The 15,481-nt window shown below is 35.8% G+C and overlaps 1 protein-coding gene across 1 annotated transcript in view; it reads right to left on the reverse strand.

The window, feature by feature from the left end:
* FSIP2 (fibrous sheath interacting protein 2) overlaps positions 1-15,481 on the reverse strand; it is a 93,011-nt gene that overhangs the window by 17,667 nt on the left and 59,863 nt on the right. The window contains exons 16-18 of the mRNA XM_040636584.1: positions 12,842-15,418; positions 9,675-10,169; positions 7,828-7,928 (exon numbers count right to left, since the gene is read on the reverse strand). Of these exons, the coding sequence (XP_040492518.1) occupies positions 7,828-7,928; positions 9,675-10,169; positions 12,842-15,418 (3,173 nt within the window). The remainder of the gene's footprint in view (positions 1-7,827; positions 7,929-9,674; positions 10,170-12,841; positions 15,419-15,481) is intronic.

Below are 15,481 nucleotides of genomic sequence, written 5' to 3' on the forward strand. Positions count from 1 at the left end.
TTTTTTTTTGCATGTTGCTGTCCAGTTTCCCCAACACAGTCTGTTGAAGACACTGTCTTTTCCCCATTGGATATTCATTCCTCCTTTGTCAAAGATAAATCAATTGTATAATTGTGGGTTTATTTTTGGGTTTTCTGTCCTATGCCATTGATATATGTGTGCATTTTTATGACAGAAACATACTGTTTTAATGACCAGCACTTTGTAATAGAACTTGAAATTTGGGATTGTGTTATCTCCAGTTTTGTTTTTCTTTTTCAAGATTGTTTTGGCTATTTGAGGTCTTTGTGGTTCCATATAAATTTTAGGATTGTTCTAGTTCTGTTGAGAAAATGCTATTGGTATTTTGTTAGGGATTACATTAAATTTGTAGGTTGCTTTGGGTAGTATAGATATTTTAACATTTGTTCTTTCAACCCACAATCATGGAATGTTTTTCCATTTCTTTGCATTATTTTGAATTCTTTTCATCAGTGTTTCATAGTTTTCAGAGTACAGGTCTTTCACCTCTTTGGGTAAATTTTTTCCTAGATATAGTATTGTTTTTGAGGCAATTATAAATGGGATTGTTTTCTAAATTTCATTTTCTGCTTCATTATTAGTGTTTAGGAATGCAACATATTTCTGTACATTGGTTTTGTATCCTGCAACTTTACTGAATTCATTTATCAGTTCTAGTCATTTTTTGGTGGAGCCTTGAGGGTTTTCTATCTGCAAACAATGAGAGTTTTACTTCTTTCTCACCAATTTTGGACACCTCTTATTTCTTTTCTTGACTAATTGCTATGGCTAGGAATTCTAGGACATTGTTGAATAAAAGAGAAGGGAATGGAAGTCCTTGTGTTGTTCCTGACCATAGGGGAAAACTCAGTTTTTCACCATTGAGTATGATGTTGACAGTGGGTTTTTCATATAAGGTCTTTATTATGCTGAGATATGTTCCCTCTAGACCTACTTTGCAGAGGGTTTTTATCATGAATGTATGTTGTACTTTGTCAAATGCTTTTTCTGCATCCATTGAAATGATTATATGGTTCTTATCCTTTCTCTTATTGATGTGACATATCACGTTGATTGTTTTGTGAATATTAAACCACCCTTGCATCCTGGCAATAAATCCCACTTGATCATAGTGTATGATGTTTTAAACATATTATCGGATTTGGTTTGCTTATAGTTTGTTGAATATTTTTGCATCTATATTCATGAGAGGTATCTGCCTGCAGTTCTGTGTGTGTGTGTGTGTGTGTGTGTGTGTGTGTGTGTGTGTCCTTATCTGGTTTTGGTACCAGGGTTATACTGGCCTCATAGAATGAATTGGGAGTTTTTCCTTCCTCTTATATTTTTTTGAAATAGTTTGAGAAGAACAGGTACTAACTCCTCTTTAAATGTTTAGTAGAATTTGCCTGTGAAGCTCTCTGGTCTTGGACTTTTGTTTGTTTTTTTTTAATTACTGATTCAATTTCATTGCTGGCAATTGATCTGTTCAAATTTTTCTATTTCTTCCTGCTTTAGTTTGGTAAGTTATGTTTCTAGGAATTAATTTCTTCTAAGTTGTCAAATTTGTTGGCATATGTTTCCACAATATTCTGTTACAATTGTTTGTATTTCTGTGGTGTTGATTGTTATTTCTCCTCTTTCATAATAATTTTGTTTCTTTGGATCCTCTCTTTCTCTTATTTTTTTTTTTTTTGTTTGCTAGAGGCTTATGAATTTTGTCGATCTTTTCAAAGAACAAGCTCCTGATTTCATTTTTTTTTAATATTTTAATTTTTTATTTGTCATAGTGGGTGGGAGAGAGAGCACAAGCGGGGGAGGGGGGAAGCGGCAGGCAGAGGGAGAGGAGAAGCAGTCTCCCTGGTGAGCAAGGAGCCTGATGTGGGACTTGAGCCCAGGATCCCAGGATCATGACCTGAGCCAAAGGCAGACACTTAACCAACTGAGCCACCCAGCCATCCCTCCTGAATTCATTTGATATGTTCTTTTGTTTTGTTTTATTTTTGCTTCTATATCATTTATTTCTGCTCCTAAGTTTTTTTTTAAAGATTTTATTTATTTATTTGACAGAGAGAGACAGAGAGAGGGAACACAAGCAAGGGGAGTGTGAGAGGGAGAAGCAGACTTCCCACCGAGCAGGAAGCCCAGTGTGGGGCTAGATCCCAGGACTCTGGGATCATGACCTGAGCCAAAGGCAGACGCTTAACAGCTGAGCCACCCAGGTATCCCTGCTCTAAGTTTTATTGTTTCCTTCCTTCTGTTGTGCTCCTGGGTTTACATTTTGTTTGTTGTTCTTTTCTAACTCCTTTAGGTGTAAGGTTAGGTTGTTTGAGATTTTCCTTCTTTCTTAAGGTAGGCCTGTGTTGCTACAAACTTCCCTCTTAGAACCATTTTTGCTTCATCTCAAAGCTTTTGGACCATTGTGTTTTCATTTTCATTTGTTTCCCATGTAATTTTTTTTAATTTCTTCTTTGATTTCTTGGTTGACCCATTCATTATTTAATAGCACATTAATTAATCTTCATGTTTTTGTGGTCTTTCTAGATTTTTTTCTTGGGGTTGCTTTCTAGTTTCATAGTGTTGTCAGAAAATATGCACAGTATTACTCCAATTTTTTTTTTTAATTTGTTGAGGCTTGTTTTGTGGCCTAATGTGTGATCTATTCTGGAAAATGTTCCATGTACACTTGAAAAGAATGTGTATTTTGCTGTTTTAGGATGGAATGTTCTGAATATGTCTGTTAAATCCATCTTGTCCGTGTGTTATTCAAAATGATTGTTTCTGGGGCGCCTGGGTGGCTCAGTCCTTAAGTGTCTGCCTTTGGCTCAGGTCATGATCCCAGAGTCCTGGGATCTAGCCCCACACTGGGCTTCCTGCTCGGCGGGAAGTCTGCTTCTCCCTCTCACACTCCCCTTGCTTGTGTTCCCTCTCTCTCTGTCTCTCTCTGTCAAATAAATAAATAAATTCTTAAAAAAAAAACCAAAATGATTGTTTCCTTGTTGATTTTTTGTTTGGATGATCTGCCATCAATGTAAGTGGGGTATTAAAGTCCCTTACTATTATTGTATTACTACCAAGTATTTCTTTTATGTTTGTTATTAACAAAATTTTTCTTTTACATTTGTTTTATGTATTAGGGTGCTTCTGTGTTGAATGCATAAATATTTACAATTGTTTCATCCTCTTGTTGGATTGTCCCCTTTATAATTATATAGGGTTCTTCTTTGTCTTTTGTTACATCTTTGTTTTGAAGGCTTCTTTGTCAGATATAAGTATTGCTACCCAGCTTTTTTTTTTTTTTGGCATCTATTTGCATGATAAATATTTCTCCATCCGCTCACTTTCAATCTGCAGGTTTCTTTTTGTCTGGAGTCTCTTGTAGGCAGCATATAGATGGGTTTTTTAATCAATTCTCACACCCTATGCCTTTTGATTGGAGTATTTAGTCCAGTTACATTCAAAGTAATTATCGGTAAATACGTATTATGACTTTTTTATTGTTTTGTGGTTGTTTCTATAGATTTTCTCTGATCTTGGGGTGCCTGGATGGCTCAGGAGGTTAAGTGTCTGCCTTCGACTCAGGTCATGATCCCAGGGTCCTGGGATTGAGCCCTGCCTTGGGCTCTCTGCTCAGTGGGGAGCCTGCTTCTTCCTCTCCCTCTGCCTGCTGCTCCCCCTGCTTGTGCTCTCTCTCTCTGTGTCAAATAAATAAATTAAATTAAATAAAAAAAGATTTTCTCTGATCCTTTCTTCTTTTGCTCTCTTTCATGATTTGTTGGCTTTCTTTAGTGATATACTTGGATTCCTTTCTCTTAAATCTTTATATATCTATTACTGGTTTTTGATTTATGGTTACCATTAGGTTTGCATATAACATTTTATGTATAGAGCAGTGTATACTAAATTGATGGTTGCTTAACTTTAAATACATTTTTCACTCCTTTCCCTCCCATATTTTAGGTATATGGTGTTATATTTTACATCCTTTTTTAATGAATCCCTTGACTAATTTTTACAGAAATATTTATTGTTACTGTTTTTGCCTGTTTTGTTTTGTTTTGTTTTTTTACTTTTCCTACTCTCACTTAGGTCTTCCTTTCCACTCATAAAGTCCTTTTTAATATTTCTTATAGGTTTAGCAGTCATGACTTCCTTTAGTTTTTGTTTGTCTGAGAAACACTTTATCTCTCCTTCTGTTCTGAATCATAGCCTTACTGGATGGAGTATTCTTGGCTGCAGGTGTTTCCCTTTCAGCATTTTGAATATATCATGCCAATTTCTTCTGGCTTGCTAATTTCTGCTGAAAAAATCCACTGATAGACTTGAGGGGGTTTCTCTTGTATGTAATTGTCTTCTTTTCTCTTGCTGCTTTTAAAATGTTTTATCACAACTTTTGCCATTTTAATTAGTATGTGTCTTGGTTTGGACCTCCTTGGTTTGTATTTTTGAGGGGATCTCTGTGACTGTTGGATCTGGATATCTGTTTCTTTCCCCAAATTAGGGAAATTTTCAGCTATTATTTCTTCAAATAAATTTTCTGCTCCCTTATCTAATCTTCTTTTTCTGAGTGCCCTATAATGTGGCTGTTATTACACTTGATGGGGTCACTGAGCTCCCCAAGATTATTCTCAATTTGTATATTTTTTCCATTCCTTTTGTTGACTTGATTACTTTCCATCACTCTGTCTTCCAGATCATTAATTTGTTCTTTTGCTTCATCTAGCCTGCTATTTATTCCATCAATTATATTTTTAACTTCATTTATTGTGTTCTTGATCTCTGATTGGTTCTTTTTTATCTGTATTAAAGATCTCACTGATGTCCTCCACTCTTTTTTTTTTTTTTTTTTAAGAGAGAGAGAGAGAAGGGGGTGGGCAGAGGGAGAGAAAGAATCTTAAGCAGACTCCACACTGAGCTTGGAGCCTGACACAGGGCTTGGTATCATGACCCTGAGATCATGACATGAGCTGAAATCAAGAGTCAGATGCCCAACCGAATGAGCCACCTAGGTGTCCCCACCCCACACAGTTTTCTGCAGTCTAGTGAGTATCTTTATGATCATTACTTTAAATTCTCTATCAGGCATATTATTTGTTTCCATTTCACTTTGGTCTCTTGCTGTGGTTTGGTCCTATTCTTTCATTTGGAAGATGTTCATCCGTCTCCTCATTTTGTGTGACTTTCTGTGTCTGTTTCTATATGTTAGGAAAGTTAGCTACTCACTTGCTCTTAATGATAATAGCCTTATGAAGAAGATGTCCTGTAGTGCCCTGCAGCACAGTATTTCCTGTTCCCCAGGGCCTGACACTTCAGGGAGTATCTCTTATGTTTGTTGTGTGTGCTCTGCTATTGAGTCTTGGTCTCTTTTTTCTTTAGTCCAGTTGATTGCAGAGGCTGTCTTTGCCTATTGTGGGCAGCAAGGTGTGCAGTGGTCTGCTTGCAAAATAAGACCTGCCCCCACTACTGCTGGCACTGAGGTCCTGCAGAATACTCGGGGGTCAGGTGATGTGGTATTGACAGGTTTTGGGCTGGTCTTCTGAGGGAGGGGCCTGCAGTACCAGGACTGAGGTGAGCATGAATGAGAAGGGTGGATCTGCTGAAGTGTGTGTCTGGGGGGGGGGGCGGCAAGTGGGGCATGGTCCAAACAAGTTGGGTAAGGAGTGTTGGTGCTGCACTGGTTCCCATAGGTGGCCATTGTTTGTGTTGGGGGTCAGGGGAGGGAATTGGCACCTGCCAGCAACTTTTTTCCTGGAGGGGCCTACCCATGATCCCTGTCCCTCACTGTCCCTCCTGTCTGTCGCCTGCCTCTTTCAAACTGCTGGTTGTATGCTGTATCTGCATGGGCTGTTTGTCACTCTGTCTTTTTAAGGACACGGACTCCAATTCCTAACATCTCTGGGCTCTACCACAGCCAAGCCTGCTGATTTTAAAAATAATAGGCTTTAAGTCCTGCTGGTTTTAAGAACTCATGAAATTCAGCCACTCTCACTTTCAAAGGCAAATGTTATGGAGATTCATCCTCCCTCTTCCGGAGCTTCCCAGTGTGAAAAGTCTGTTTTCTGCCCTTCTCTATGCCACTGGCTCCCTCCTTACTGTGGAAGGCCATTGTCCATTTTGCTCCCAGACCATGTTTTACCCTTCCTACCTTTTTTTATGTAGCCTCTTCTTTGCCTTTAGTTGTGGAGTTTCTTGTACCAGTCTTCAGGTCATTTCCTGGGTTATTTACACTGGCATGGATGTTATCTAGTTTTATCCAGGAAACAAGGTGAGCCTAGGGTCCTCTTTCTGCCGTCTGCCCGAACTTCAAGGACTCCCTTTTGTCAGATTTTCTTTTAAATGTTTTATTTCCCAAGAATGCTTCCCATCATGCTTCTTTTTAGGGCCTTCAATATTCATTGTATTCTTTTGCCAGTAATCTCCTGCTCTCAGGTGCATCTTGTAGTCCTCTGCAATTTTCATGCACTGTGGCACTCATCATCTGCTTTCTATAATTTCCAGGCATAGTTCCAAACTATGCCACTGTCTCAGTCTATTTAGGTGAGATGGAAACATTCCCTCAGGCAGCCTACAGATACCAGAACAATGAAAACAAGTTCCAGTCTGCTTTTTCCATCCCAAGGGAAGGATCTGGGAATTGGGCCATTTCTTCCCAACTGTGTCTTGTCATGTTGCAGAGGGGATTGTGCTAAGGCAAGCAAAAATCTGGAATTGTCTACCATTTTGAATGTGGCTTTACCTTGATTACACATTCACTTGATTATTGCAAATATTTGACTGTTTTTCAGAGCTCATATAAAGTTATTTTACCTGCTGTAGTTGCTTTGTTTGTTTTGTTTTGTTTTTATTTCCTGAGGAAACACGGGCCTGTAGTTTCCTGGTTTGCCATCTTTCTCTAAATGAACTTTTATTTGATGTTATCTCTGCATTGTCTTCATCATTGATGTAAAAAATAGGGACATGCTTGCATTAGTAATGTATTTTAAAATAACCATTATGCAGGAAAAGAGGTAATGATGGGTAGCCCCAAAATAATGTCAGTGTCAGTGTCAAAAGAAACAATTCCTTCATGCTGTGTGGAAAGAAATGTAACCAGGCAGATTTTTCTTCTTATACCCGTTCCTTCTCCTATAATTTAAAATGTTACTTCTTCTGGGTTATGAATGTAAGAATATAAGAATATTCATAAACTTAAGAACAATTTTAAACAAGTTTTAACTCTTCTAGATATAGTTATTAGATTTCAAGTCTACAGTATACTTTACTCTCTCTGTCCTCTGTAATTGCCACACACTCCAGACTTTGCTCCTATAGTTGTCCAAACCTGAATTATCTTCTCATATAAATCCTCTCTATACTTAGAAGCCCATATCAAGCTCCATTGTTTTCTAGACTTCATCTCTGAATGCTCTACCTTACAACGCCCCCTTTCATCTTTGAATTCTTCTTAAAGGCAGTTATATACACTGGAACATTTAGATACTGAAGAGAGTTGAGCAGGAACCCTTTGGGCTGATAGTGCAGATACCATTTTACCTATCTCCAGGTTAAAAACCAAAACCAAAATACACTAGCAAATTCTTGATCCAAGACACTGCTATACTAGAAAAGATGTAGAAACCAGGTACTTAGAAATCAGGGATCAGGTAGAAAGGGGAAGGCCTCAAGAAGTCTCCACAGTGGGAAAGTATAGGAGGGAAGAATAAGAAGAAATAAGGGAAAATCCAAGACTGAATGCTTGCCCAACCATAATATTACTAGGGACCCCATTCTTCCCATAAGTGTTATTTTTATCTCAAATTTCTATTTTTATATTGCTTTAATTTCACATACCTGGCAGATGAAATCAGATCTTCTTGGTTGTATGAAGATGAACTCATGATTCTATGTATGAAGTAATGTGTTGGTTCAGTACTAAGATTCCTTTTTTCTTTCTGGAAAAGTGAAAAACATGTGTTACATAAAGTACAGTTTGACATGTACTTTCTCATCTTATTGGCATATTTTGCACTCTAATCTACACTATAATGAAAAAAATTCTAGAGATTACTTGAAAGATGAATGAACCCTTTAATTCTAATTAAAAGGTCTCTTTCCAATACATTTCTTTTTTTGTTTTTTTGGAAATAGCTCAGTGCTGATGATCTATATTATAATATTGGAGTTTGAATAGATTTTAAATATAAATTTAAACAGTATTTGAGGAATATAGTTTTCCATTTCTGCCCTTTGCAAATATTTTAAATCCTATCTTACTGAGTTCAAAAAGAAAAAGAACAGAGACATAACTATGGTCAATTCAGAAGTTTTTCAGGTCAACCATCTTAACATGTACTCTGTTGGGAATTCATGTGTGATTTCATGGCCGTATTTTTTATGAGAATATCTTTATTGTGATATTTCTTAAAATCTCAAAAAAGCTACTATTATTAGGATTATTGTTCACATAATCCATTTTGAGTTTTTTAAAAAAGATTTCATTTACTTATTTGAGAGAGAGAGAGAGAGTACAAGCAGGTGGAGGGACAGAGAGGGAGGGAGAGGCAAGCTCCCCACTGAGCAGAGAGCCCAACACGGGGCTCGATTCCAGGACTCTGAGATCATCACCTGAGCTGAAAGCAGATGCTTAACCCACTGAGCTACCCAGGCGCCCCTCCATTTTGAGTTTTGCAAATGTTATGCTATAACATTTCTTTAGCTATCTATAAAGCCAGCATTTCTGACTATGAGTCTCAAGAGAAGTATTCTGAAGACTGCATCTGGTCATGAAATCACACATAGCTTCCTACAAATAAATCAGAATATGCATTAAGATAATTTACCCATTAAGCTTCTGAATCGAACAGAGTTGTATCTCTGTTCTTTTTCTCTTGTTCATCTCAGCTTTTTATATACCCAGGAATCATGTCAACTGGATAATCAATAGAATTGTCTCAACAGGAAATCGTAAATCATATACATTTTCCAAAAACATATTTTGGTACCAGTTTTTGGACAGGGCCAAGCCCCAATGATCACTGAAATCAAGACCATCATTTGAGGGGTATGATACTAGCGACAAGAGCTACACCCCATGATGACAGTGGAGCTTGTGGGCTGATTGTAAGGGCGGTATTTAAAATATTTTGATTAGCCTGTTAATTTTGGGCATGTTGGCTAAGTAACTTTTAAGAAAAAAGTTGGCTATGTAGCTTGCCCAAAGGACACATAGCTATTAAGTGAGAGTCAGAATTCAGACCCAGACAATCTAAGTTTGTATGAATCTTTTTTTACTTCCTCCTGCATTGACCCAATCTCTAGTCCTATCCTACCTGTATAAGTTTTCTTTACATAAAATGTTCAGTGGATATTTACCAGCCAAAATACAAAGGGACTGAAATTTATTTAATAATATATTTAAATAATTAGCTTGCATTTCTTTTCAATGGTTTCTATTTTATGTTCTCCTTAGGCTTCTAACTAATCCAGTCTCTTGCCATTATCTGCTTTCCCTCCACTGAGTTTCATGGCTTCATCTGTTAATAATTTCTTTTATACTGTAAATATTACCAGGCTTAGAATGAGACTAGAACCATTTTAGTATTATTTTCTGGCTAATTAAGATACATTTTTAGACAGAATTTCTGAAGATCTCTACTCTTTCCATAGATATGTCATTGGCAGCTATATTTTTCATTCACCTTACTCTGTGGCTTTTTCTCCCAAGAGCCTGTTTCAGTCATGGTTGTTGAGCACGTGGCTATGTCAAGTTTAGTAATAGCTCTTTTAACTTTCCTTTCTTTAGGTTCTATTATATGATTTGAGGTTGCTTCAGTACTTTCAATATTTGCACTGGATGTGGGCTGACAACATTTGCTTAGAGACAAAAATTTTTTCAGGCTGTTTGTGCTTAGTGTTGGCTTGGAAGAAACAACTTTGCTTTCTCTTGGCTTCATGGCTTTTGTCACTTGGTCTTCAAATTGTTCTCTTAAGCATTCTTCTTGTACAATCTCTTTTAAAACAACTTCATCTTCAGACATTAGTTCCTCTTCTAAGGTACCTGCTGAATCTTCTTGATCAATATCATGAGCTACTAACCGAATGATAAGATCTTTTTTGTTCTGAACATCTTTTAAAAGCTCTACCTTGGTGATATCAGGCTTTCTGATATTCTGAAATGAATTTCTGCAAGCAGCCTGTAATTGAAGGTACAATGCATATTAAAAACAAATGCCTCAATCACTTTTCCTGTGGTTCTATTGTAATTGAACTATTTTAATATGATTTATAATAAGTTTCAGATTAATGAGTATTATCTTCAAATGCCACTATTTGTATATTAACAATGTTTTAAAAAGAAGAAACAAATGAAAGTTATGAAAAATATTTGTTGGTGTCTAGCATGTCTTTTATAGTTCAGAGATCATATTAATCTATCAAAACTTATTCCAAAGTGTAGAGGAACATCTAACACTGGTTTCTTTTCTTTCTTTTTTTTTTTCTTTTATTTTTCTTTCTTTGTTTCTTTTCTTTTTTTCTTTTTCGCTTAAACTTTATATTTTGTTGCATTATAATTTATTCTTTGTTTTTTTTTTATTGGCCTTGGAAGTTTGGGGACAGAGTAGACACTATTATCTATCTTTCGAAAATTCTAGATAGGCAATCATAGAGAATCCTAAACGTATACACATTCACCAAAAAAAATCAAGGTGTTGTCTGATCTTGGCTTATAAAAATGATGAATAACCAAACTTATGAAAGTCTTTGACTCCTTAATCCCTATTCTTCCACCCCTGATCCTTTGGTTATATTTTCCCAAAGACCTTCAAAACATAAATCTTATTTTTTTAAATCTTTCTAGTCAAGTCTTACTTTCCATTTTCAATGTCTAAAGACAGATCAAAGAAAAGACAATTATAATTAGGTAACAGAATTTCTCTAATTTCTGTAGCTTTTGATGATGCTACACAACCTTCAAACTGACTTAATAATTGTAGATCTCAATATCCCTTTGTAATACTGTGTGCCAGTTTTTCAGACAATGGTGCCCTAAAAGAATATCTTCTGTGGAAAAAAATATAGAAACAGCTTTTTTAAGAAATTAAAACATGTCAATTTTGCTTCTCTGTGTTACTAGAGGGAATTAATGGTTTAGAAAATCAAAAATCATTCCATATGGCTTTGGAATTTGTTACTATATATAATTTTGATATGTATTTGCCTAGTGTGTTGGGAATTTATACTCAAAACAGAAAACAAAGCTGGAACCATCAAATGTCTATGTTCTTTGGTCAAATCTACTGTTCTTTTGTCTCTTCTTTGTCCTTATACTAGAGATAGATAGTGTTGATACCCAGATTGGTACAAATCATGTGTCTTAATAGAATTCTCTGTATCTGTTTCTTTAATTTTTTTTTCTTAATTTTTAGGATGGCTTTTCTTTCCCTTAAAAAGACACAAGGTATTGTTTGGTTTATTAAATATTCTCTTTCCTGCTTTGTGCGGTCTATAAATGACTTAAATAAAGAGAGGCAATGACTAAGAGTAAGATTTGTGACAGACAGTTCTACAGATAATTAAAAGCTAATTTTGAGTAATGTTATTCTATAGTCTATTCCCACAGATTTTACCCCCAAGGGATTACTTGTATATAAACGAAGATTACTAAGTAATATGCTAATACATGAGAACACATATAGAAGAGCAAATCTTAGGGGTAAAAAGGACCGTCCTTTGATCTGAAAAGTTTAGGGCAAAGGAGATTAAATTATGCCTCAGCTCATGATGATCTCGGTATTTGAGTATGGAAACATAAAGCACTAAGTAACGTATTTACCAGCCCTAAGACTTAGTTCAGTGTGTTGCTGAACAGTATTAGAAAAAAATTCAATTCAAGTTTATGCTCCAGAGAGAATGGTTCTATAAAACTTTGCCCCAGGCCATAGATTATTTCCCTAAATACACTCAGTCTTCTAATGAGTGAACACCATCAGTACAAGGGGATTTGACAAAAATCAAAATCTATAGGTCGGTGTAAATGTATAGGCCAGACAATCCCTTTGTCCTCAGTGGTATAGTTTCCAGGGAAAAAGGACATAGTTTTGACATTTTAAAGTCCTAATTAATTAAATATATTTGGGGCCCTACTATGGAGCTTTAGGGCAGAGCTAGGTCCATAGCAAGAGGAAATTGGTTCATCAAAATGGCAACATTAGGGCAGCTGGGTCTAGAATATGGACAGAAGAGGAAACTGGGCACTTACTGAGGTCATAGAAGAATTTGAGAAAGGCTAATATAATTGAAATGAAATAAATAAGAAACCAGTATAATCTAGCATTTGTAGTGTAATGTTTATTAATGAATGTTGCTAAAAGTAAAAAGAGTACTACTGTGGTAGAGCTATAAATTTGAGAAATTAAAGTATTTTAGATAGTTTTTGAAACCTCACATATCCTGATATTCTATTAACTGGCCTTTTTAAAACTGTTTTCAATATCCGTAATAAAGAACTACGGGAACTATATGAGGTTGTGTTTCTTCTGAATTTGCAATCAAAGATAATAATTTCATTCGGCCTTATTTTACTGTTAAGGGTATGTCTCTGTATTTCTGTTCTTTAAAAAAATGCCAGTTTAAACTGATTTTCATAAGAAAACTAGCCTGAGACCTTTAGAGTGAGCCCCCAAGCTGATATGGCAAGTCCCAGTAAATTATATGGCTGTATGGATGAACTCATGCAACCAGTTCTCCTATTGGGCTTGACAATAACAATAACAATGCATTCCCATATACCTGTTAGAGGAAGGGAATCACAGAACAACCATATCTCACTATTCACTTATGTGTTTGCTATTGTTTTTGCACTTACCTCAAAGGGTTTTACATCCAGTCGTCCCAACTTATTCAATGAGATACGTCTTTCTCTCTTTATCTTTTCTACATTAGATGTGTCTGGTAAAGAGTAGCTTCTCCCATTTATTGATGCTTTTCTCAGTTCCGTTATGCTATGTCCGGTTTTTCTTAAACACTCCATCTTGAGTTTCTCAAGAGGTTGAGTTTTTACAGAAATTACTGCTAAGTGGTCTGAGATAATTTCTGGATCTATTTTGATTGCTTTATTCCCAAAATGAGGAACTATTTTAATTGGAAAATTTCCAGTTGAATCTTGATATGGCTCGTCTTCCTCTAACTCATACATTGTATTAATAGCAGCATGCTTTTGGGTCTTTTGAATAATTCTATTAACATCTAGATTTCCAAAGAGATTAGCATTTGAATTCTTTCTGCTAACTGTATCTAATGGAAAATGTGAAACTCCATTAATAATTAAACTAGCCACTTTTCTAGGGAAAACAGTGTTTGTACATTTTATATCATCATAAAGTTCCTCCTGGGTTCCAGATTGTTGTAGTACGTTACTATAAACAGAATCAATAACCTGAGAAATCATTTCTACACTTTCTGGATTTAAAAGGTGCTCTTCAGGATTAGCAACAAGATTAATATTACTTTGGGAAATTTCAGCTGTCACAGATTTCGTAAGTTGAGATGCAATTTTATTTAACTCGGGCTTTGATAAATTCTTTGCATCTTTGCTTGAGGCACTTGGCAGCCTTACTATTTTAGCCAAGAACAAGGCCAGTGCTTCCTCTAAAAACCTGGCATCTAACATAGAACGTTTTTTGGATGAAGACTTTTCCTGGGGCTTAAGTTCATCAACAATTTTGACCACTTTTTCCATAATTTTGACAGCTTCCAGAGCTAATTCTGAACTTGATACTTTGTCCTCTACTTGAGATTGAAATTCAGAATTGGAAATTTCCTTCACCATTAAAAGACCTATTATATCAGAGAGAACATTGCTCTTACCCATTAAATCTTGAAATATAGTTGTGTGTGAGCCAGAGTGCTTTAAAACACTGGCATAAACAGAGTTAACTACTTTTTCAATACTTTCATTGTTAGCTAAAGGTACAGTAGGCAATTCCTTGGCTGGTGGTACAAGTTTAATCTTACTTTTGGAAATAAATTCTTGCATTGAGTTTAATATTTTTGAGCTTATTTTTTGCATGTCATTTTCTAGAGATTTGGTTCTTTCCTTATCCACTTTTGGAAACACAGATAAAAGCTTTGATAAAAATTTCACAGCAATTTCTTCTATAACGTTATAAGGCAGTATATGGACATGTGATGGTTGAGGCTGGGGAGCATCAGCAGTTTGGCTAACATCTTTAAGAATATTTTCAACAACACTGTCAACTTCTGCACACTGATGTGGAGTTAGCTTTCCAGAAAAATAGTTTTGCAATTGATTGCCAGTCACTTCTTTCAGGACTAAGTCAACTATGGTTTCTGAAAGGATTCTGCATCCGCTGGCTACACAATTTTGTATTATCTCTTGTGATCCAAACTGTGACAAGAGATTATTATAAATAGAATGAGTCACTAATTGAATAATTTCATCATCGTTGGGATGTAAGGATTCCACATATTGTATGGTCATATCTTTATCTTTGGAGATTGCTATTGTAACTGTATTTAATAATTTCATTTGAAGGAAATCCAATTCTGTGAACCAACTGTATTCAGATGTTTCTACTTCAGTATTGTATACTGTTGAGACAATTTTGAATAAAAGAGCAGAAATCACATTTTCCAAAAATTCATGAGGCAGCATGATGGTATATGGTGATGATGTTTGACATTCTTTGCTGGCTGTTTGTGCCACCTTTTGGACCTTTCTAACAACATCCTTAGATTCCAGGGGCAAACATGCTGAAGCTGGAACCTCATCAGAAAATATGAAATTAAGCTGATGTTGAAAGATTTCATTTATCACTGCACTGGTTAGTCTTCTTGCTAAATTTTCCCCATTATTTTTTATATTCTTACAAATCAAGTCTTGAGATTTATATTCCTTCAAAATATCGCACACAGAAGAATGAACAACTTTGTTGACCAATGTCTTGTCAATGACCTCTATTTTATCCAGGAAAGGTATCTTATTTGATGACAGTTTTTCAGTCATTTTATGCGTAAGTGGCATTTTATCCACGGTTATTTTCTTAACGTTGGATGACGTTTCATCTGCAGTTGATTCTTTATGCCTGGGAAATGCTTTAGGAACTGATGACACCTTGTCTACACATGGAAAAAACTGATTTCCCTTGTGTGGCCTAAATACCTTAATTTGAGCATCTGAAAATTCCTTCAACAGTGAGTCCGTAAGTTTCATTGCTGCTTCATAAAGTTCAGCTTGATTTTTATCATCACTTACATTTTGACATCTATCACATATTTGTGCTTCTGATGAGGAAGAAAAGAGCAATTTGTTAACCATTTCGATGATAACATCTTCTAAAAATTTAGCAGGAACAATTCCAGGTTTACTTTTTGGTTGGTAGTGAAGACTGTCTGATTTACTAGGTTCATTTTTAATTTCCTCACTTTTCACTTTTTCTGTTTTTTTCCCTCTCTCACTCTTTTTCTCTTTTTCTTTCTTTCTCTC

This window comes from Ursus maritimus, unplaced genomic scaffold (genome assembly GCF_017311325.1).
Source record: "Ursus maritimus isolate PB19 unplaced genomic scaffold, ASM1731132v1 scaffold_1, whole genome shotgun sequence".
Lineage (NCBI taxonomy): Eukaryota > Metazoa > Chordata > Mammalia > Carnivora > Ursidae > Ursus > Ursus maritimus.